The sequence below is a fragment of the Citrus clementina genome, unplaced genomic scaffold (assembly GCF_000493195.1).
Source record: "Citrus clementina cultivar Clemenules unplaced genomic scaffold, Citrus_clementina_v1.0 scaffold_5, whole genome shotgun sequence".
NCBI lineage: Eukaryota > Viridiplantae > Streptophyta > Magnoliopsida > Sapindales > Rutaceae > Citrus > Citrus x clementina.
In genome coordinates, this window is record NW_006262201.1 from 20,210,183 (window position 1) to 20,232,571 (window position 22,389).

General features: G+C 31.3%; 1 protein-coding gene across 7 annotated transcripts in view; it reads right to left on the reverse strand.

Moving 5' to 3' along the window:
* The window catches only part of LOC18040291 (phosphoribosylaminoimidazole carboxylase, chloroplastic), a 13,608-nt gene extending 5,506 nt beyond the window's left edge, over positions 1–8,102 (reverse strand). Inside the window, exons 1-8 of one of the 7 annotated variants that reach the window (XM_024184029.1) lie at positions 7,795–7,979; positions 7,513–7,581; positions 7,332–7,404; positions 6,418–7,215; positions 2,061–3,320; positions 1,786–1,848; positions 1,531–1,669; positions 735–882 (exon numbers count right to left, since the gene is read on the reverse strand). In XM_024184029.1, coding sequence (XP_024039797.1) covers positions 815–882; positions 1,531–1,669; positions 1,786–1,848; positions 2,061–2,126 — 336 coding nt within the window. In that variant the 5' untranslated portion in view covers positions 2,127–3,320; positions 6,418–7,215; positions 7,332–7,404; positions 7,513–7,581; positions 7,795–7,979 and the 3' untranslated portion in view covers positions 735–814. The other 6 variants (XM_024184032.1, XM_024184031.1, XM_024184030.1 and 3 more) reach the window with 6 other exon arrangements.
* Between the last annotated feature and the right edge of the window lie 14,287 nt (positions 8,103–22,389).

Below are 22,389 nucleotides of genomic sequence, written 5' to 3' on the forward strand. Positions count from 1 at the left end.
GAAAGGCAGGGGGGGAAACCCCAGGTGGAAAACCCAAAAGCCAAGGGGAAAACACAAGGGGTTTCCCCCCCCCCCCCCCCCCAACAAAACAAAAATAGAAGCTTTAAAGTCAATGTGGATGCTGCTATAGATGCTGAAGCTAAGACAGCAGGTTTAGGAGTTGTTATCAGAGATGATGAATGAAGAATTGTGGCATCTGCAACTAATCCTTCAAGGCTAAGATGTATTGTGTCGTTTGCAAAAAGCAGAGGCTACATAATGGAGGCTTCAAGCGGCCAAAGAGGCAAATTTGGCATCAGTTATTATTGAGACAGATTCTCAGGAGGTAGCTGACCTTGTTAACAATAAAAAAGGAAGCAAAACTGAAATATTTTGGGTGATAACAGCAACTAACGACATGATTTTTGAATACCAGAATGTTATTTTCCAGCATGTCCATAGATCTAACAATGAAACAGCTCATAGCTCATAGTAATATAATATCCTAATAGAAAAACCTAACGAACTTGAATTACACAAGTGGCTCTACTAGTAGTGCAACATTATATGATAGACACCAATGCTAGTACTACGGTGAATTTTGCAAATGATAAAATAATCCTATTTCAGGAGGAAAATGACTATCAAACCCTGTTCTGAATTTTTTGAAGTAGTTTCTTATGCACATATAAGGTAACTGTAGTCACATAGATGACAGTAAAAAAATAATATTTACATTTTAACCAACAAATAATTTAAGGTGCAAAGTAAAGGATTGTGGGTTGAGAATTTATTGAAGATGAAAAAGATCTGAAGCAACAATTAAGTGAGCATGTTAGACATTGACCTTGACAAAGGGTGCCCATTTCTCAATATATAAACTACGATCAAATCCTCCAAGAGCTGAAAAATAGGAAAAATGAGAGTTTAAAATCACTGAGAAAAAGAACCATCCACTAATTCAGATTATACACCTATACCACCAGACGCCAAATTTTATGCAAAATCGAAACCACAAAGCTAGAAACCAAGTAACACCATCCGTAAGACAAATAAGTTACCAACGTTTTGTAAATCAAACCAAACAAAAACTTATGTAATACAGCAACAATAAGAAAAATAGATATAAAAGATTGCTAACATGTAGAAGAAATGAAAACTTGGACAGGATTGGAATGACTAGACTTAAAGTAACAGTAATGCATCTTTAGACAGATTTCAGAAACTGAGGACAAGCAAAGACAAACTAGAAAATTAATTGAAGGTATACTATCTTTAGACAAAACAATTGCTACCTAACACTGACGTGCAACACAACCTTCAGCCTATGGTAGTGTTTTTCTAAGTGGGGCAGATGATATTAAAACAACAAAAAAAGAAATTTATTATAAGAAAATTACAATATATTTCTACAAGCATACCATTTGGATACCAATACCTAGGTACAACAGCTATCAAGATGAGGTAAAAAGTGCAAGTAAAGATGCCTACTGAATTGCAACGAAACCATCTATATCAAATTCAGACAGTTATCTTTAAATGAGCATTTACCAGTTATCGCGGAAGACAGCTCCTCTTCACTCTTTGCAACAGCATTCCCACGCCCATCATAGGCTAAACTTTTGCTCTTAACCATAAGAGGATAGCCAAATTGTTTACCTGCTCTCCTAGCACTTTCAAGATCATTTACCTGAATCAGTCATATTAAGAACAATAAATCAAAATCTGAAACTAAATTTCTCTCGATAATAATCGGATTCAGATATGCCCAAAGGAAGTATGGAAGTGTTATTAATAAAAGCCAACCTCCATAAACTCTGGAAGCGGTATGCCATGCGGAGAAAAATGAACCTTCTGAATATATTTATCCTGTAAAACAGAATCCACAAATGAAGATCAGAACAGAGTTTATCTTTAACATCAAAAAAGCAAGAATAAACACTGGAAAGAAGTAAAATTTAGGGTAAAATTAGTAGAAAATTCATAGAAATAGCTGTCAACAATACAAGAGGACTCTGTGAATGCTCGAAGCAAAACATTATCATGAAGCCAAACTGTTGGATAAATGAAGAAAATCATACTTGGATTATCCGAATAGTAGAGGCTTTAGGTTGACAGTCAACTCCTTGTTGTTCAAGCTTCTCCATTGTGGCAACATCAACATGTTCAATCTCAACTGTCAAAACTCCACATGCAACTACCAAGCACGAAATCAGCAATGCAAACAATTTCTTGCCACAAACACTAGAAAAACAATAGCACGGCTGTAGCGACCCGCCCCGACCTCCACAGGGCGAATCTTACTGATAGGAGCTCAAAAATAATAATAATAATAATAATAATAATCCTTTTACAGTTCATAAAAATTCAAGCCTCGAAATTAAAATATTTTACGCAACTTGCAGCGGAAGAATCTTAAAATTCATGTCAAATCATCTACCGTCTCATAAAATCATAAAATTTCGACAATTACTAAAATACCCATAAAATCTAAAATTACAAAATTACCCTCAAAAGTGTGAAATTACCGAAATACCCTACCGGTCAACGGTCACCGGAATTATCGACGGCGACGGGAAGCTCAGGTTATGCACTTCTGGCCGAGCTGAGTCCAACAGTGGAGGTGGTGAAATCCCACGCGCGGCAATGGCACCGGAATCTAGCTCCCAAAGCCGGGAATCCTTCAAAGGCCGATCAACGAGAAATCGACGTCCCCGGCGGCAATGGATGGTTGGAGAAGGCAGAGGGCAAGGTGAGGAACAAAACCCAAGTGGTGGCGTCATCGGAAGCCGGCGAAATCACGGTGAATCGGGGCGGCGATTCCCGCGACTTTCGAGGGTTCAATCGACGGCTTCCCGGGCGTTTTCCGGCGGCAAGGATGGCATGGAGATAACCAGCGGCTCAAGAGCTTCCGATCGGTAACAACCTTGGCCGGAGTGGTAGCAGGAAATGGGAGGACCGGTCGGGTCACATTCGCGGGTCGGGTTCGACCCGGTTCCAACCAACAATCGTTTCAGATAACCCATGAACAGATGAATCATCCTTCCTATATTCACGATCAATTTGCAGAATGGGAGACTGCAAGGGAAGTCCCACGCCAAAGAGCACATCTGTGAGAGACAGATTGAATCCAGAGATCAAAGAGGGCGGAGCTTCATTTAAAGATAAGACACTGTACAGAAGTGCTAGTAACACGGTCACTTACTTCCTTTGTCGTTTGAAGTGTTACAGACCAGATAAGCACAGAAGACGGATTGAATTTTGAGGGCAGAAGCCTCTTCAATCACGCTGCGTCTCCCATTGGCAGAAGCAGTCAGCCGGATCACAGCTCCTGCACACAGCTGCACTCGTACCAGAGGACGGAAAAAAATCAACGCTCATTCAAAGGAAGTAAGCGACAATGAGTGTAGTTGAAGCGTGGAAATTAAAGCCCGTTCCATGCGAATAAAAATCAAAAACAAAAAGAAATATGAACCACGACCACCTTTTCTATGCAAAACCTTCTGGGCTCCCCATCTCCAAATCAACGCAAAACCAGATCTCAAAATTTTCAAGAACAGCAACGTGAATTTTTTTTTTTGTTAATTTAACTTTTTTATATTTAATTAGCGCCATCATTATCATTAACTGAGAGATTCCGTGGTCCTGCTTTAATTATTTGAGAGGCATGCCATTGCGACCATTTCCAAAAATATTGGAGCATTGTTCATCTCTACTTTTTTGAACTTTGTAATTTAAGAAAAACAAGGGACACGTTTTGTTATTATATATGAGAAGAATCGCCTAGAGAGAGAGAAACAAAGAGAATATTTTTTGCCATTTTGAATCAACAAAAGCCAAAAAAAAGGGTCGGAATAATGAGATATATAGAACTATACTTAAAGCAGATCAGCCACAATTAATAAGATGAGTTTTAAGTAGCAAATTTTGAGTCTAAAAATTTAATAATTACACTACTTAAGACAATCAAATAAACCTCTTTTATTAGTACAAAATAACAATCCTGAAGAGTAATTGTCAACCATGATTACTTAAAAAAAAAAAGGAGAAAATTGATAAATAAAAAGTATTTTCTAAACGTTAGCGCACTACATTCATAATAAAATATGATACAATTTTTTATCACATGAATTATGCGAAATAAAGATTAATTACTGCACAAATGGAGAATAAAGCAAAAGAATAACCTATGAGAGAAAAGAAAAAGTATAAAAATGATAATAGAAAATTAAATTCTTCTCCTTCTGCCAATGCATGTGATATGTACTGCCAAATGCCAATATCCCAAAGTTTTTCTTTTTTTTAAAAAAAAGGTGATCATTTTGATGTTTGTTTAATTCAAGTATGTGAATTAACCTTTAACTTCCACCCAGCCAAAGCCATAGCGACCTTTACTCATTACTCACGTAATTAATTAATTTATTGCGCATTGATAAACTGACAATAATATTTTTAATCTTATCAGTGTGGTTTGTTTTGGAAAAAAAATATGGTAAAATTTGTGCAGCAAACTGAACCCAAATTGCTCACTCCCATTCACAACACTTTTCATTAATTTAATAAAAGAAACATAAAATAATCTAAAAAATAAAGGTGCATTTTGTATTGTTTTATTGTTTTTGAATTTCGTTTAGAAAATAAGAAGGATTAATTTTTGGTGAAAATGAAAATACGTTTGGTAGTTTATCTAGAAAATATAAGTAGTGAAAATGTGTTTTGATATAATTTTTATAAAAATTATTTTAGAATAGTTAAACTATATGTATAACATTTTAGATTTATCTTTTTGTTATTTTATATATTTTTGCAAAAATTGAATAAACAAGTAAAATAATGTAATAATTAATATTGATATCAAATTATGAGTAGTTTTATTTTTTATATTATTTCAAAGTTTTATTAAATAAAATATTCTACAATAATTTATAGAATATCCATGATTATTTCAACAAAAATTAATTATTATTTTATTTATTGCATAAACATAACAAAATCTACCATGTATTTATCATGGTAAGTCTTATGTTTGTATTAATATTTTTGAGCCCACAATTTTTTTTTCACAGAAAAAGATTACAGAAGTCACAAAAGTATGGTCCCCATACGGGCATACATTTAATGTATACAAGATAGAAAACAAAATTCAGATAACGTTAATAATGTGTTTTCTACATTTGTTCAGAAAAGTTAAAGAATTGAAATATTCTATTCTCGACAATGTCTTATTATCGCTATGAAACACTCCTACCAAACGCATTTTCTATTTAATTATTTTTATAAAATAAAAAATATTCAATAAAAAATGATACCAAGCATATTTTAAATTTCAAGGTCACGGGACATCCAAATTAACAAATTCAAAACGCCACGGAGCAGTTGCAAAGTGTTGCTTTACTAGCATGCTAGCAAGGTTAATGAGTAAACAAAATCACAATAAGCTAAAGTCCTCTATTCTTATCCTCTAATAATCTCAAAAAGAGGGTACGTGATTGGATGAATGAGCCCTAACTTGTCAACAATATAAATAAAACCCCTGAAACTCAATACTTACATATTGCATGGTAACCTTATTCCTTATTGATAAGAATGAAGTAATATTAATAGAATATTCAACACAATCAATTAATAATTCATTGTTTTCGTCTGAATTAGTGATTAAGAAAAGTTGATTGTTAATTAGCATAAAAATTGACTAACTCAATCTTTGTTAATCACTTAATCTATCATTATTCACTCATATCAATTTTATCATTTTTTTCATGTTTTAAATGCTTATATAAATTGAGTCTTTGTACTCGTCAAATTTTGTACTCGTCAAATAACAAGAGTGAAATTTATATTGTTTTTAAAAGGTTATAGCCTTAAAGGAGATGGATGCTACGTTTAAAATAGCATACTCAATTTGAAAATTAACTATATAAATTTTCAATCTTCAGGAGGAAAGTAAACTAATATTAATTTTCAATTTTCAGAATATGGGGCATGAAAAAACTCAATAGTACAGAACACTACTTCAGCCTGAGAAATTAGGAATTAAAATAATTTAAGAAGATGCTTGTTTAAGACAATTGCAGGTCCTATAAAGTGGCTTAGGAACTCTCGCGCGCCATGTGAATATCTGGCACATGAATATGCGACCGATCAAAGTTGGATTAGCAAAGCGCTTGATACCATCATTCAACTAATTTTATGGCCTGACCATCAGTGATACAATGAAACAAATACTTTCTGTAAAGTCATAAGTTTCTGGATAAAGCTAAATGGTTTGAAAGATTTGAAATATACTTGAAAGCAGGCAAACTGTCGACAATTATGCTTTTAGACTCAAAATACAGAAAGAAATTTGGTAAAGGAGAAACAAACGGTACAGAGAATGAACAGTTGAAACACTCAAACACCGGTCATCAGTAAGACAGAGATGGACGGGAAAAGGAGTACCTTAATGATACACATGCGGCTGCCAATTCCGGCTTGGGCACTTCATAGGGGTATCGCCTGTTGTAGTTTGATAGACCGCTTGTGGCATACAATAGTTTACCCATCAGCTTCATCATTCTCTCCCCTTCTTAAGGGATCAGTTCTGTAAGTCACCCTCAATCCAGCAGCAGAGTAGGAACCTGAGGGCATGTCTTCTCTCCTTGGAGGTGGCAGATATGGGTCCAAAGATGAAGCACCATAATAGCTTGTAGGAATCGAAGGCTGTAGCTACAGGGGAAAACTCTGAATAGCTGTTCATGTCTGGAACCCACATAATAAGTCTGATAATCTCTCTCAGCCAAGTACAGAGGATCAGCAGGAGCAAGTCCCTTGGATAGAGTGATGGTGTCACCATATATGGAATATGGGTATCTTAGAAGGTGTTGTTGCCCTCTTTCATGGCCTCTCTGGTACCTGTCTAAAGAAGCATCAGTGTGAATTAGAAGCCAGGCTCTTCCTCTCTCTCTAAAGACCAGAAGCACGATACTCTTTTCCAGTAATGTATATATCAAGGGGAACTTCCTCTCTTAGTGCAGATCCTTTAAATATACAATACATGATTGCCCTTCCAGGAGAAATTCCATTACATCTCCTAGAACTAGCATTAGAATATGGATCTCTAGCAAATATTTCCCGGTTTGACTCTCTTACAAGTGCATAAACTTCCCTATTTTAAGCTCTTGGCAGGGAAGCAGTGAGAATAGGTAATGCAGTTGCATGGGCTGCAACAGGTCGGAAAAGTTCTGAGAGCTTCCTAACCTGAAAAGAAAATTTTAAAATATCATAAATTCATGGAAGAAGCTTGAAATATTATGAATTCAAGGATGTAAGATGAAATGGTCACCAAACCACTGAAGGAAATACAAAATTTCTACCTGTCTGGGAGTAAGCTCAATTTTGAACTTGTGTTTTTCATCATAATTTTTCTTAATAGCCTTATTGAATACGCTTTCAGGGAGAGGAAGACAATCCCCGTGGACATTAAACCGATCAAAGGTTGTCAGCACAAAGATGTGGCTAAATTTATTAAAGTGATAAACAACTATAGAACTTAACCTGAGCAATAAAGGCCATGGCACAAGCTTTCGGCTCAAAAGAGGATGCCTTGTAAATCCCATACATAAGCTTGAGATCAAAATCATAGAGAAAAGTATATCAAAAAAATATAAAAAAAAATCATAAAGAAAAGGCTTAAGCCCAGGTTTGATAGCCAGCAGAAGATATTTCATTTGAGCAGACGAATATATTTGTCACTTTATTAACAAAGGAAGTGACAATGCGTGTAGTTGAAGCATGGAAATTGTGTCAAAAACAAAAAGAAATATGATCCACGACCACCTTTTCTATGCAAAATCTTCTGGGCTCCCCATCTCCAAATCAACACAAAACCAGATCTCAAAATTTTCAAGAACAGCAACGTGAATTTTCAGTCAATAAGCCAAGATGAGAAACTTATGACTCTTCTTCAACTCTCTCTTAATTAAAAGAGACCACTCTACTGTATAGAGAGAGAGAGAGACAGAGAAAAAGAATGTTATATGTAGTTTTCTTTGCTTTTGTAATAATTTTACAGTTATTACTGCAAGGAGAAGATAACCACCGAAGGAGTTTCCACGAAAAAACTAGACATTAATCACATTTTGTTTGGTTAGTGCCCGAAATTCTGAACCCAGAAAGTAAAATATGAAAATTATATTACAATAATTTTATTATTATTATTAAACTATGCTTAGACGAGATTTAGTCCCATGAAAAGGACAAAAAGGAGGAAAAAGGAAAGCATATTTTCTATTTTGGGAAAAAGAATTTTGAACAAACACAAAAGTTAGTGGTTTTTTATTTTATTTTATTTTTAAAGGTGTAGTCAAATATAAAATTAGTGGTTAGAATTTAAATGGAGTGATAATTTGTTATTAGTAATTGAAGCCGATAAAGAATAAGCAACAAGAAGTGGGCTCGGCTTTGGGTTAAGTGATAATTCTTTTTCAAAAAAAAAATCAAATAAATGCAATAACCCAACTCAACCAGGTAGTGAAAGACATGAAAGGGCCACTTACAAAGAGAGCTTTTCCAATACTGATCACAAAATTGCATGTGTGAACGCCTTGTTGCAACATTATATATTCTTATTCATTAATAGAATATTGTAACTTTAAATCTAGCTGCAGCAATACCGTAATGGAATCAAAGAGAGCAGAAAATTTCTTGTAAAATTAATTAATCAATAATTTGAGCTTCTTTAGTTCTTTTCCTCAAAACGCAGCATTTAATTTGTTGGTTGTCCTACCGTTCAATTCAATAATTCAATGGACCACGTCGCACGCTGCAATTTGCTTTATAAAGCAAGAGATGAATTTGATGATCAACTCTCACAGCTGGCTATTAGCCTAGAAATATGCTCTGCTATTTTTCTTTATTTTTTGGTGGCTTCTGCAGGCTGTCTCCAACTCAAAAACTTTCATTACTTATGCAAAAGGAGAAAAAAAAAACCAGATTAATTTGTTTCCGATTTTCATGATATGGTCTTAGGGTGCGTTTGGGATTGAGGTTGGGCAGCTGTAGCTTAAAAGCTACAGCACTAAAGTGTTTGGTAAACACCAACTGCTGTAGCTTTTAAGCTATGTTGATATGATTTTTCACTTGTATAATATAAAATTTATTATATCTTTAATAATTTTATCAAAATTATTATTTAAAATTTATATTTACTGTATATTATTAACTTTTGTTTCATAATTACAGCTTTTTTTTCACAGCAACTGTAGCTTAAAAGCTACAGCACTTCAATCCCAAACGCACCCTTAATATAGAAAATCTGAGATTATTTGCCAAATGACAATTTGCCCCATTCACAATATTTTTTTATTAAATTAATAAAAGAAACACAAAATAATCTCAAAAACAAAGGTGTGTTTGGTATCGTTTCGGTGTTTTTGAATTTTGTTTAGAAAATAAGCAGGATTAGTTTTTGGTAAAAATGAAAATGTATTTGGAAGTTTATCTGAAAAATATAAATAGTGAAAATGTGTTTTACTATAATTTTTATAAAAAATTATTTTAGAATAGTTAAATTATATTTATAAATTTTAGATTTATCTTTTCGTTATTTTATATATTTTTGCTAAAATTGAATAAACAAGTAAAATAATGTCATAATTATTGGTATCAAATTATGAGTAGTTTTATTTTTTATATTATTTCAAAGTTTTATTAAATAAAATATTATATACTAATTTATATAATATCCATGATTATTTCAACAAAAATTAATTATTATTTTATTTATGCATAAACATAACAAAATCTACCGTGTATTGATCATGTAAGTTTCATGTTTGTATTTAATACTTTTGGGCCTACAATTTTTTTTCACAGAAAAAGATTACAAAAGTCACAAAAGTATGGTCCCCATACATTTAATGTATACAAGATATAAAACAAAATTCAGATAACGCTAATAATGTGCTTTCTACATTTGTTAAGAAAAGTTAAAGAATGAAAATATTTCATTCTCGACAATTTCTTATTATCGCTATGAAACACTCCTACCAAACGCTTTTTTTTAAATTATTTTTATAAAATAAAAAATGTTCAATAAAAAATGGTACCAAACACATCCTAAATTTCAAGGTCATGAGACATCCAAATTAACAAATTCAAAACGCCATGGAACAGTTGCAAAGTGTTGCTTTACTAGCATGCTAGCAAGGCTAATGAGTAAACAAAATCACAATAAGCAAAAGTGATTCAATTGAATCCTCTATTCTTATCCTCCAATGATCTCAAAAAGAGAGTAAGTGATAGGATGAATGAATCCTAACTTATCCATTATATAAAATAAAGCCCTTGAATCTCAATACTTACATATTGCATAGTAACCTTATTCCCTATTGATAAGAATGAAGTATTATTGATAGAATATTCAAAACAATCAGTTAATAATTGATTTTTTCTGTCTCAATTAGTGATTAAGAAAAACTGATTGTTAATTAACATAAAGATTGATTGACTCAATCTTTGTTAATATATCATTATTCGCTCATATCAATTTATTATTTTCTTTTTCATGTTTTAAATGCTTATATAAATAGAGTCTTTGTGCTCATGAATTAACAAGAGTGAAGTTTATATTGTTTTAAAAAAGTTCTCACCTATAGTAATATGGTGGGTTCTGTGTACGAGAGAAAGGAATTATACTTGTAGCACTGTTTAGCCCATTAGAAGGTGCAGTGGTAGAAATCCTCAAAATCTTTTTTTTTTTTTAAAATAACATTTGATATTACAATTTCTATAACTTGTTCCAATTGCCAAGTTACTAATTGCATCATAGTGCAAGGAGGGATATCTGTGTGCTTGTTATTGCCCTATTTGTGGGGAAAAATTAAAAGAAAAGATAAAATAAATTATAAGAGTCGACAATCGAACAACCACTGCCTCAGGGTGAGGCCCAGCAGCAGAAACTGTAGCTGAATATGTAGGGGAGAAATAGGCAATGGAATGCCGCATTATTATATTGGTTTACCTAAACAAAGAAACGATACTCAAACGTCAAAGTGGGCTGCAGCACCGTAATGGAATCAATGAGAGAATAAGTAACAGGGTCGTTTAGGCTAGCTTCTTTTTTTTGAAAATTTCTTTTATTTTTCCCTTCTTTGTTAAAAATTCTTTTATTTTTCCTTCTACCAATCAATTAGGCTAGGTTTCCTTTTCTTGCAAATTAATTCAATAATTCGATGTAACAATTAGTACCAAGTTTAATTGGTGATGGGCATAATATATTAACATATTTCCTCTCTATTTTTATATTAGTTAGTCTCTTTTATTTATATTTTTAGATGATTAATTTATTTTATTGAATATTATGGAATAAATTGTGCTTAAAGAAATCAAATTGGAGAAAAGCCAAATATTATTTTGATTTATTATTAATGGGCTCATGGCTAAATGAAATTCAATTTATTGGACTTAATTGTTATATTTATAAGTAGACATAAATTGATTTCGATTTGTCTTTTTAAAATTAGGAATTGATTAATAATTAAATAATTGTTAAGTTGAATTGTGTGGTAGATTCTTAAATCCCGGTAGCCTTAATCTCTTGAATTCTTAATTTGCTTGCATATTTACTTGTATCTTTAGTTCTAATTTTCTTAAACGAAATATTTTCTTTCTATGTAAAGGTATAATTAACTTATATTAAATTTTACTTTCCTAAAAATTAACAGTTCTTATAGGTATGACTTCATTATTCTTAATATATACTTCACTTGACTTATGCATTTACAAATACATTAAAATTTGCACAAAATTTGACTATGTGCATTTCTCAGGTGACAAGAATACACACACACACATTTATAAACTGCCTGCAAACCCATGTACATTTTAATTTCTTAAAATGAACATTTACAAACAGTTTATGAAACTAAGAAATTTGCACCCATACATTGTCTAAATTTAATGTTTTTGGCAGCATACCTTCTGCTCCAACTCAATTTACTTGCAATCTGATATCCCAAAAAAAAAAATTCATAAGTTTCCGTTATATAAATCATTACATTACATGGCAAATCTTTGAAAAATGAAAATCGAAAGATTAAACAGAGAAAATAAGAAAATTTCAGTATCTGATGTAAATTAACATATAAACACCAAAAAAAGCAAATAAAAAAGAGATTTAAGTTTCAGAAACTCGTAATAAAATACAAAATGGAGGAATCATGTACCTGAGGCTAGAGGATAAATGAATGATGGTTTTTGAGGATATGCAGAGATTGTTTTCTAAATAGGACAGAATCTTAATTCTTATGGCTTCAAGAGGAGGTATGTTCTTAAAAATAAATACTCACATGTCATAATATCATTTATTTATTATATAGTTGACATATGATCTTAGAGTTACTTTAAAATTCCTTAAGGAGATAGATATAGCATGAATCTTTCCCCTACAAGATAGGGATTATTCCCCCTCGAAGATTATCATTGACTATAGGAGACAAATCCCTTGATTTTAGCCTTTTAGTGTGACTGTGATTATTTAATTATCTCCACATGCCACATTAGTTTGAAATTATCTACATATGCTTAACCCATATAATTATTAAAATATCCTCAGTTAAATTAGGTTGATACATGAATTGTATGACTCATTGTTGTGTAACGAGTAGTAAATTCTATGTATCGTGTATATTTGTTGCACTGCTCATGCCAAAACAGTTTTGTGAGAGTAGTGATATTTGATCCCATGTATTTATTTCATGTCCTTAGTTTTCAATTACTCGTTTATTTCTGAATTTACCATTATTAAAAAATAAAAATAACAAAAAGTTCTTTTATTCTATGATTTATCTCTCTCTCAGTCTCTTGAATTATCAATTTCTGAAAATTGAGCGAAAATTGAATTGAAGTTGAAATTTTTTATCAGAGGAAGGGAATTAATATTAAAACTTTTTTACAAGAAAAGGACCATTATCAATAATTATTTAGCGTGTTCTATGCATGCGTGTATGAAATAAAAACTCACAATTAGAAAATTAAAAACTTATAGGAGGTCAAGAAAATCTATACTTCTAATACTAAAGGTATTAACAATAAGTTCTTGCTTGAAACATGTCCCAAATTTAATGGCATTCTTGATATTAAACTAGAACCATCAAAGATAAAAGTTTAGAAGCTATATATTTACTCAACCCACCAACTCAATCAGGGGTGACTTTAAGCATAGGCGAACAAAGCGATTACCTAAGACCTTATATTTTTTGAATGCCTCATTTTTTTTTAGTATTTCTTAATAGTTATTTAATTAATAATCATCCTTTTTTAAAAAAATTATGTATTGTAGAAAAGCCTATTAGACATCTTTATAATTAACAGTTAAATCACAACTAAGAATTATTATTTTTTAACAGAAAATCAGTATTTGGTAACCTTAATGTTCAAGAGATATAATTAATAAAATTGTTTAGCCATTAATTCATTCATTATTAGTTTTTCAAAAAAAAAATAATTTTTTTACCTTTTAAGTTTCCTAAAAAATTAAATTCTTTGACTTTTAATATTCCTTTTAATTTCCATTAAAACCTTGTAATATAAAAAATCAATAAATAAATAGATTTCTTGCTCTTTTTTTTTACGAAGAGAATTATTACATTCATTGATTCATTTAAAAAAGAAAAAATTAGTTTCTTAAAATACAATGTGCATATTTATTATTTGATAATCAATTCATCATCTCAACTTTCTACTATTCTAAATATTCTATTTGAAAATAATATTGTTTTTATGTATTTGTTTGTTTATTTTTGTAATATTTTAATGGAAGTAAAAAAGATATCTTCTTGGTTTTTTTTTAGGTTTGGTTTTTGAAAATTTTTAAGATATTTTTTATTACTATTAAAATTCAAGAGTTAAAAGTCGAATGAATTTTTTAGTCTTATATTTCTTTAAATATTAAAATTGCAAAATAAAAAAAGGCCCCACAAAAAATTTTTGCCTAAAGTCCCATATACTCTAAAGCCAGCCCTGAACTCAATCATAGATCATGAGCCATACCCTTATTTTCTGTTTTCATGTTGTAAAATCTGTACTTCTAATAATTTTTAACAGCGCATGTATTAAGCGCGTTGCCAAAAAGTGGATTTCACAACAATCATCTTGTGAAGGTGGCTATATTCTTGTTGTTATATCCTATTTTTCTTTGTACTGGGGATGATGAACAAACCAAATATAAATCGAGCAAATAAATTAAGTATAAGGGACCACAATTCTCAAACTGGAAGTGAATTGTCGTCTCAAATTTAATTGCAATGACAGAGAATTAGGTGAAGTTGCAGAAAAATTTTAGAAAAGTGGTAAAGATGACAACAAAGATTGTGATGCTTTTAGAGTTTGCTAGCTCAATTCTTGCTTCATGCCAAGCCTACTTTGACCAATACTTTAGCACAAATGTTACAGGTTAGATTTTCATTACGAACTGTAACCTGCACAGCATAGCTCTGACAGAACACATTACGTATATTGTGAGTTGTCACCGTTTTTAAGTTACTATTGTGAAGTCAACTAACTGGTAGAGCCTTATTATAACTAATGCTGTAAATGGTTATTCTGGAAGCAAATGCTAGCTTGATTTTTCAGAAAAGGTGTTCCTAATTCTTGCTTGGGGGGATTGAATTTTGGATTGAAATGTTTATTTGCGAAATATTTTTACAGGATCCAGAATTGTGAGCTTTGGACATTTCTTGTGGAATGTTTTGGTTATTTTAAGTGTCTTTTGTTACCATTAAATTAACCCTAAGGGAAAAAAATGCTTATAGTTGGGAAAAGTTTTGATGGATCGATATTTTTCAATATAGTTTTTTACTTAGCTTATTATATATGAGTCATGTTTAGATGCAAGTCCGCATTTTAAATGACTGCAGAAGCTTGTTTCAAATATAGTCATCTTTAGCTTGGTTCAAATTTTTTTCTATTTTATTTTTTAGAAACGACTGCAGAAGCTTGTTTGTTTAAACTTGAAAATAGGTAAATGTCTTGAATAAAGTTGATGATGGTAGTTTCATGTAAACCTTTTTTTTTCTTGTTGTGTCTAATCTCTTCATGTACAGGTTCTTGTGGTCAACTTGAAAATGGCTAAAATTGTGGATAAGGGTAACGAGACTAACTTCAAGGAGATCGATGATGTGAACCAACAAAATGAAATTTTAAGGAAAAATCAGCCTTTCATTGTAAGTCTTCTGATAGTAAATATTATGTGTTTGATTGTTGGTAAGTATTTGTTGGAATTGTAAAAAAAAAAAAAAAAAAAAACTTAGAAAAATGACCTAAAACTTATGAGTCGACATTAGGTGTGAAATAAAACAAAAAATATATACACCACACACAGGACTAATAAATTGAAGGAAAATGGGCAAATTAATGTTGAAGTAATAAATAGGAACAAGAAATTGTAAACAAAACAAAAACTTAGAAAAATAACATAAAACTTATAAATTGACATTAAGTTTGAAATGAAACAAAAAGTTTGTAAACCGGGTATAAGACTAGTAAATTGATGGGAAAAAAAGGTAAATAATTAATATTGGAGTTGTAAATTGGAATAAGAAATTGTAAATAAAATAAGAACTCAGAAAAATGACATAAAACTTAAAAATTGATATTAAGTGTGAAATGAAACAAAAAATTTATAAATCACGCATAGGACTAGTAAATTGAAGCAAAAAGAGGACTAGTAAATTGAAGCAAAAAGAGGACTAGTAAATTGAAGCAAAAAGTGGTAAATTGATGTTGGAGTCGTAAATTAGAACAAGAAATTATAAAAAAGATAAAAAATTAAAAAAATAACATAAAACTTGTAAATTTGATATTAAGTGTGAAATTAAATAAAAAAATTATAAACCATACATAGGATTAGTAAATTAAATGAAAAATAGATAGATTAATGTTGGAGTAGTAAATTAGTCTTTCGAATTGTAAACAAAAAAACAAAAACTTAGAAAAATTATATAAAACTTGAAAATTTACATTAAGTGTGAAATGAAATAAAAAAATTTGTAAACTACATATAGGACTAGTAAATTGAAGGAAAAATGAGTAAATTAATGTTGGAGCAGTAAATTGAAAAAAGAAATTATAAACAAAATAAAAATTTAGAAAAATGACATAAAACTTGTAAATTAACATTAAGTTTGAAATGAAACAAGAAATTTGTAAACGCGCATAAAACTAGTCAATTGAGGCAAAAAATGGTAAAATAATGTTGGAGTGGTAAATTAGAAGAAGAAATTATAAAAAAGACAAAAAATTAAAAATAATATAAAACTTATAAATTGATATTAAGTATGAAATAAAAAAAAATTATAGACCGCACATAGGACTAGTAAATTAAATGAAAAATGAGTAGATTGGTGTTGGAGTAGTAAATTGGTCTTTGGAATTGTAAAAAAAAAACTTAGAAAAATGACATAAAACTTGAAAATTGACATTAATTGTGAAATGAAATAAAAAAAAAATGCAAACTACGTATAGGACTAATAAATTGAAAAAAATGGGTAAATTAATGTTGGAGCAGTAAATTGAAACAAGAAATTATAAACAAAATAAAAACTTAGAAAAATGACATAAAACTTATAAATTGACATTAAGTGTCAAATAACACATTAAATTTGTGAATCACACATAAGACTAATAAATGTAACCTCTAACGTGAACAAAAAAATATAATTACTGATTACTTACCTATTTATTTATGATTAATGGTAGAGATTTTTCATTCAATCTAATGGTTTACGTCTATTACGATATTGAAACCGTAATTTTAATTATGGTATTATAGAATGACCCAAATAACAAATTAAAAAAGCAACGGGTTGGCAATACAAAATCAAAAGAAGGACAAAATATGAAAAGCAAGGTACGTAATTCCACTGAATGGAAGCCCTAAACTGTCCCCCCAGGGGGTCTACCAACAAATTAAAGCTCTGGAGAACTATCACTTCTATCTAGGCATATAAATTATTTACTTAAGTGTGTTCATCTTTATTACATGCTCTCTCACATTATAGTTCAAATTTATTTAGGAGAAAGTAGAAATGGGAGCTCACCGCTGACTTATAGGGCATGGCTACCGTGCAGGTATGTATGTGATGTAGAGGTAGATGCTTACCATTGGATTCAGTAATATGAAACCTAACGGATAAGATTAAATTTATAATTAAATCAAGTAATTTGAGAAGACTAGAAATTCAGTTATCATGTCCCTTGTATAACTTGTGAGTAATAGTGCGGAAATTAATAGCAGTAAATATGAAACTACCGCCATTAAACATATAATTTTTACCCAAAATTTATATCGTAAAACCTTAAGCAAAAAATTTTAAATTTAATAATTATACTTGAAACCACCACCATCCAATATGGAATTAAAACTTACCTAAAATCTTGAAGCAAATTATTGTGTAAAACTAATAATGAGAACATGATACTATTAATCGACATAAAACCTTATGAGATGAGATTAATAGTTTACTATGTGAAACTTGAATGCCAACATGAAATGGGGGTAAAAAAGAAAAAGTTTTAGGATATTTGGAATATCCTACGTCAAACATAAAATTATAAATATGAAACATTTTACTTAAGATAAATATGAAACAGAAAACATGAGTATGTTAAAACATGAAAAACAAAACGCTAGTCATGAAATTTGAAAAGTTTGACCTGAAACTTGAATGGCAAAATGACATGAGAGGGAAAAGAAAATTTTGTGTGTATTTAGAATTTATGATATAAAACATGAAATAAAATACATGATCCTTTTAGATGTTAAACACGAGACAAAAATTATAAGACATGAATTGCACTTCTATCTTTTTGCAGATATAAATTTTATTTTATTTTTAATAATACTGATTATATAAAATATTTGTTTCATTTTTTCTATAATCATCCTTTTTTATTATTTTTTAAAAATTATATAAATCATAAATATTTTATTTTAATTATAATTTTAAATTAAGTTGTCAATAAATGGAGCAACCGATTACTCTTTTAAGTTAAAACGGTTGGTTTAGCTGCTGGCAGCCAAACAACGAGGGGCGCTTAATATTGAGCCCCTCTACCATGCAGGCCTTAAAGTCCCGGTATAGTATTGGTAGCCACAATTAAGGAGAATAAAAGAAGCAGTAAATAGTAAGGGTTATTTTTACTTACCTCCCCTGAGGTTTCACGTAATAACAATTTAATAAAAAGTATGATGGTATTATTACATCCCTCCCCTGCTATTAGTATTTCTGTCAGTAGACCGTTTATGAGCCGAAAAATGACGAAAATACCCCTTAATGGCTTAGAGGTACAATTTCCCAGTTGGTGTGTTCTTCAAGTTCTATTGAAGCCCTGATTACAAAACCGAATCCAATCTCCGCTCGACGAATCCGATCATTTTGGAGTCACAACCCGATGCAAGGAATTTGTTTCCGCTCCCAATCTTTCTTTCATCGAAGGCGTTGCCACTAAGGATATCCACATCGATCCTTTTACGCTGCCCTCAGTCCACATTTTTCTCCCCAAGTTTGCACTAAACCATCCCGAGCCTGACTCCAGCCGCAATCAAAACCTAAACCGCGCGCGAACTCGAAGAATGCAGAGGCGGACCTACCACGCGACCTGCTTCATCTGTGGAGGAACAGCTACGGCTTCCCGAATGCGGCGGTGGCTGTGAGGAAAGAGGAGTATCAGAGAACCAGCTACAGCGGCCACGGCAGTGCCGACGAGGAAGCGATGAGTTTGAATGGGAAATAGGAGGGGGAAATGGGATGCAGAATTAAGAAGCGTGGAAAAAGAGTACGATGGGGACCACGATGGGGGCCACGATGGGGACCATTTCCACTTGAGGCTTCAAAATTTTCTTAGTGAAAAATAGCTAGTATCCACTAGCAGCACTATAGCAAAATTGTTTTGTTTGTGGGTTTAGTTGCTATTGCTTTTTTCAATATTCAAATAAGACGGTGTGGCGTTTCCTTCTAGAAATCATTGCTTCGATCTTCCCTTTTTTTTTTTTAACCCCTCCCCCCTTTAAATAAAGAATTCATTTAGCCACCACGAATGTGCACAGGGGGTATGTGCTGGTGGATGTGAATAGGAGGAAACTACCAGTAATGTTGCAGTTCCACGGTAGCGGGTGGGTGAGTGGGGGAATCGCAAGGCTCTGTGATGTGATTGTTGTGGTGGTTGGGTAAAGGTTGGCGCCGGAGAATCAGTTCCCCGCTGCGTTTGAGGATGGGATGAAGGTGTTGAATTGGTTGGGGAAGCATTTTTTAATTGTTTTTACCTTAAATGCCAAATACTAGCCGGGATTAATGGGGTATTTTTGTCATTTTCTTGGCTCATAAACAGTCAACTGACAGGAATACTAACGGCAGGGGAGGGATGTAATAATACCACCATACTTTCTGTTAAACTATTATTACATGAAACCTCAGGGGAAGTATGTAAAAATAACCCTAAATAGTAAAGACAGCACTGCAAGTTTGCAACATCAGCAAAACCAACGTAATAATGACCAAGCTAAGTGATATCAGCAAGGGTCAAAATTGCATCAACAGGGAGAAAAGGTATGGGCCACAAAAGCAGCGATACAAGGAAGGTTCACTAGTTCATACTTTCTATTATGCAATTATTTTATTTATTTATTTATTTTTTTACACTACTAATTTCTCAAGATTATTTCCATTGCACAAATGTTTCAAGCGTTACAATCAAGGACAACCGTGTGCTTATGCTAATTCAAAACCATCACATGCACTCTTTAAAAATTTAAAATAAAATTAAGTAGTACTGATAATATCTAGCTATATGTCTACCATATCATATCTTTATGAAAGAAAAAATGTAACAGAAATAAGCAGAGCAAAGGAAACTGCCAGCATAATCAAACTCCAGAGCTTGGTTATGTTTCACGCTATTATTCTTCTTAGGATTTGCTTAGAGGTAGGACAAATAAATTTCTTTGCTTCTCATATAATGGGATGCAATAAAATTTTTAATTAAATTTTAACTGGATTGTTTTTAATATCTGTATTCCTTTTCACATTATTTATATATGTTATTTTCTACGCACTTATCATTATTCATTAGTCACCAAATTGAGTTGAAAATTTAGCCCTATATTTTGGAGTATATTCTTTGTGTTTTCAAAAGATTGGGGTATATTTAATTTTTTTGTTGTGAAGATGAATATGTATGGTATAATTACAAATTGTCGTAATCGAGGCTCGACTCTTCGGTTATTGTAAATGTTGTATTTGATTCCAATGTGGCGATGTAATATTGTTCTTTCTCGGACCTTCTAATGCAATCTACCAATTTTTTGTTTAAAGAAGAAATATTAATATATGCATATCAAATATATAGTTTGCCAAAAATACTAAAAGCTATTTTTACCTCATTTGAATTCTTTCTTAATAATTTGCAGAAGAAAAGTTGTTTACCGACTTGATTTAATTAATAATTTTGAGGGAAATTAGATAAAATTATGTAGAGACACTAATGGGTTGTCCTTGCTTACAATGCTGGACACGCTAACAAGAAGAAAAGTTTACACAAGATTAAATCGTAAAATTTAAGTGGGCTTCTTTTTTTACTATTTTATGGACAAAAGAAGAAGAAGAAAAAATTAACGCTAAAACTCATATGTGCAGAAAGAAAGAGAAATGACAAAATGTACAATGAAGTTTTTGAATATGAGTCTACCTACTGTGTGACCCAAAAGAACCGTAGCTGGATTTCATAAACAAAAGAGCTTTTAAAATTACAATAGCATGCGCAAAATATTAAGCTTTTTCTTCCCAATCCCAATGTATCTGTACATAAATTCTCAAGTTCCTTTTCATGTCCACAAGAATCCAATCAAAATTCTATTTCACTTTCATTGCTAAAAGCCATATATTTCAAGATATTTTTTTATTCATAATCTTAGCTAGAGGGATGAAATGATCAAATGATCGGGACCCCCCCCCCCCCCCCCCCCCCCCCCCAACATGCATATTTATTTAGGAAGATGGGAACAACTAGCACCTACCGAGGCTTGCACGCAACCAAACACGGGAAAAATGTTTGGCAATGTGCACTTTGTTTGAATAATAGTATATTGACCCCATTTCCAATTATATTACAACATTGTTCTCTCCACTTTTTGCCAATAATACAGTACTATATGGCTTTGATTTATTTTTTATTTTTTCACTGCACTCATGCACTGAAGTTCAAATTACTGGTGAATAGGACCCCACAACTGAAACATAGAAGAGAGAGTTTCAAGTCTCAATTAAAATATACAAAAGAAATTTGTACTTGAAGAGCTCATTTCTTCAAACCAATATTTCTAGCTAGCAAAGGATGAAAGGAAGGATATTACTTATGAGGCAATATTTTCCAACAAATGAGGCAATATTCTATTACCATTTTCACTACCAAGAAAAGAGAGGATAGAAAAATAGCATTTTTTTTCAGTTTGGTGATTTCGAATAAAATTCTTTGCTTTTACACTTTATTATTATTTTTAAAATTTTTTTTAAATCAATAATTCTTATTTTTGTTCTGCTGAATGTGTTTCGTCAATTATATGATCATATGTTCAAATCCCTATATTATTAACAAACCCACTAAGCGTTAATGATTTTTTTTTTAATGATAGTCGAGTTGATTTTTTTTTTTTTTTAATAATAAGAGTCGAAGTTCAAGGTTCTCTTTTAGGATTGTTTACTTCTTAGATTGGGAAATCAGAATTAGGAATCGAAATAATTAACAATGTTCACTTCACAAAATAAGAGTGAGAATCGGAATCATGTGGTTCCCACAAATTTGGGAATAATTCCCATAGATTTAACTCCCAAACAGGGATGGATGCAGCTTGTCAAGCCCCCAGTGGCCAAAAAAATTCTAAAATTAAAAGAGAAAAATATTTAGTTTTTTCTAATTAGCCCCTATTAAATTTATTAAAATAATCACTATAAATTATAGACCCCTATAAAATTTAAACTTTAACTTTTAAGAATTATAAAATTTTATATTTTAATTAAAAATAATGATTGTCTACCACCCAAAATATTTTATATTCTCAAAAATATGATTAATTCTTCCAGTTTCTATAATAATAGTAGAGCGAACGTTTTTATTAATGAAACTCGTGAAGAATCATCTTTGGAATCGGATGGGATAAATGATAGTTTGGTTGTTTATATAGGAAATAATAAATTTAATAATATTAATATTGAGTCTATTGCATAACATTTTTAAAATATGAAAATGCATAGAGAATAATTACAAATGTATTAGCAAATATTTTATATATTCAAAAATTTTTTTTCATATTTTACGATTATCTAATTTTTAGTCCCCGGTAAATTATTTTTCTAAATCCACCACTGCTCCCAAAGGGGG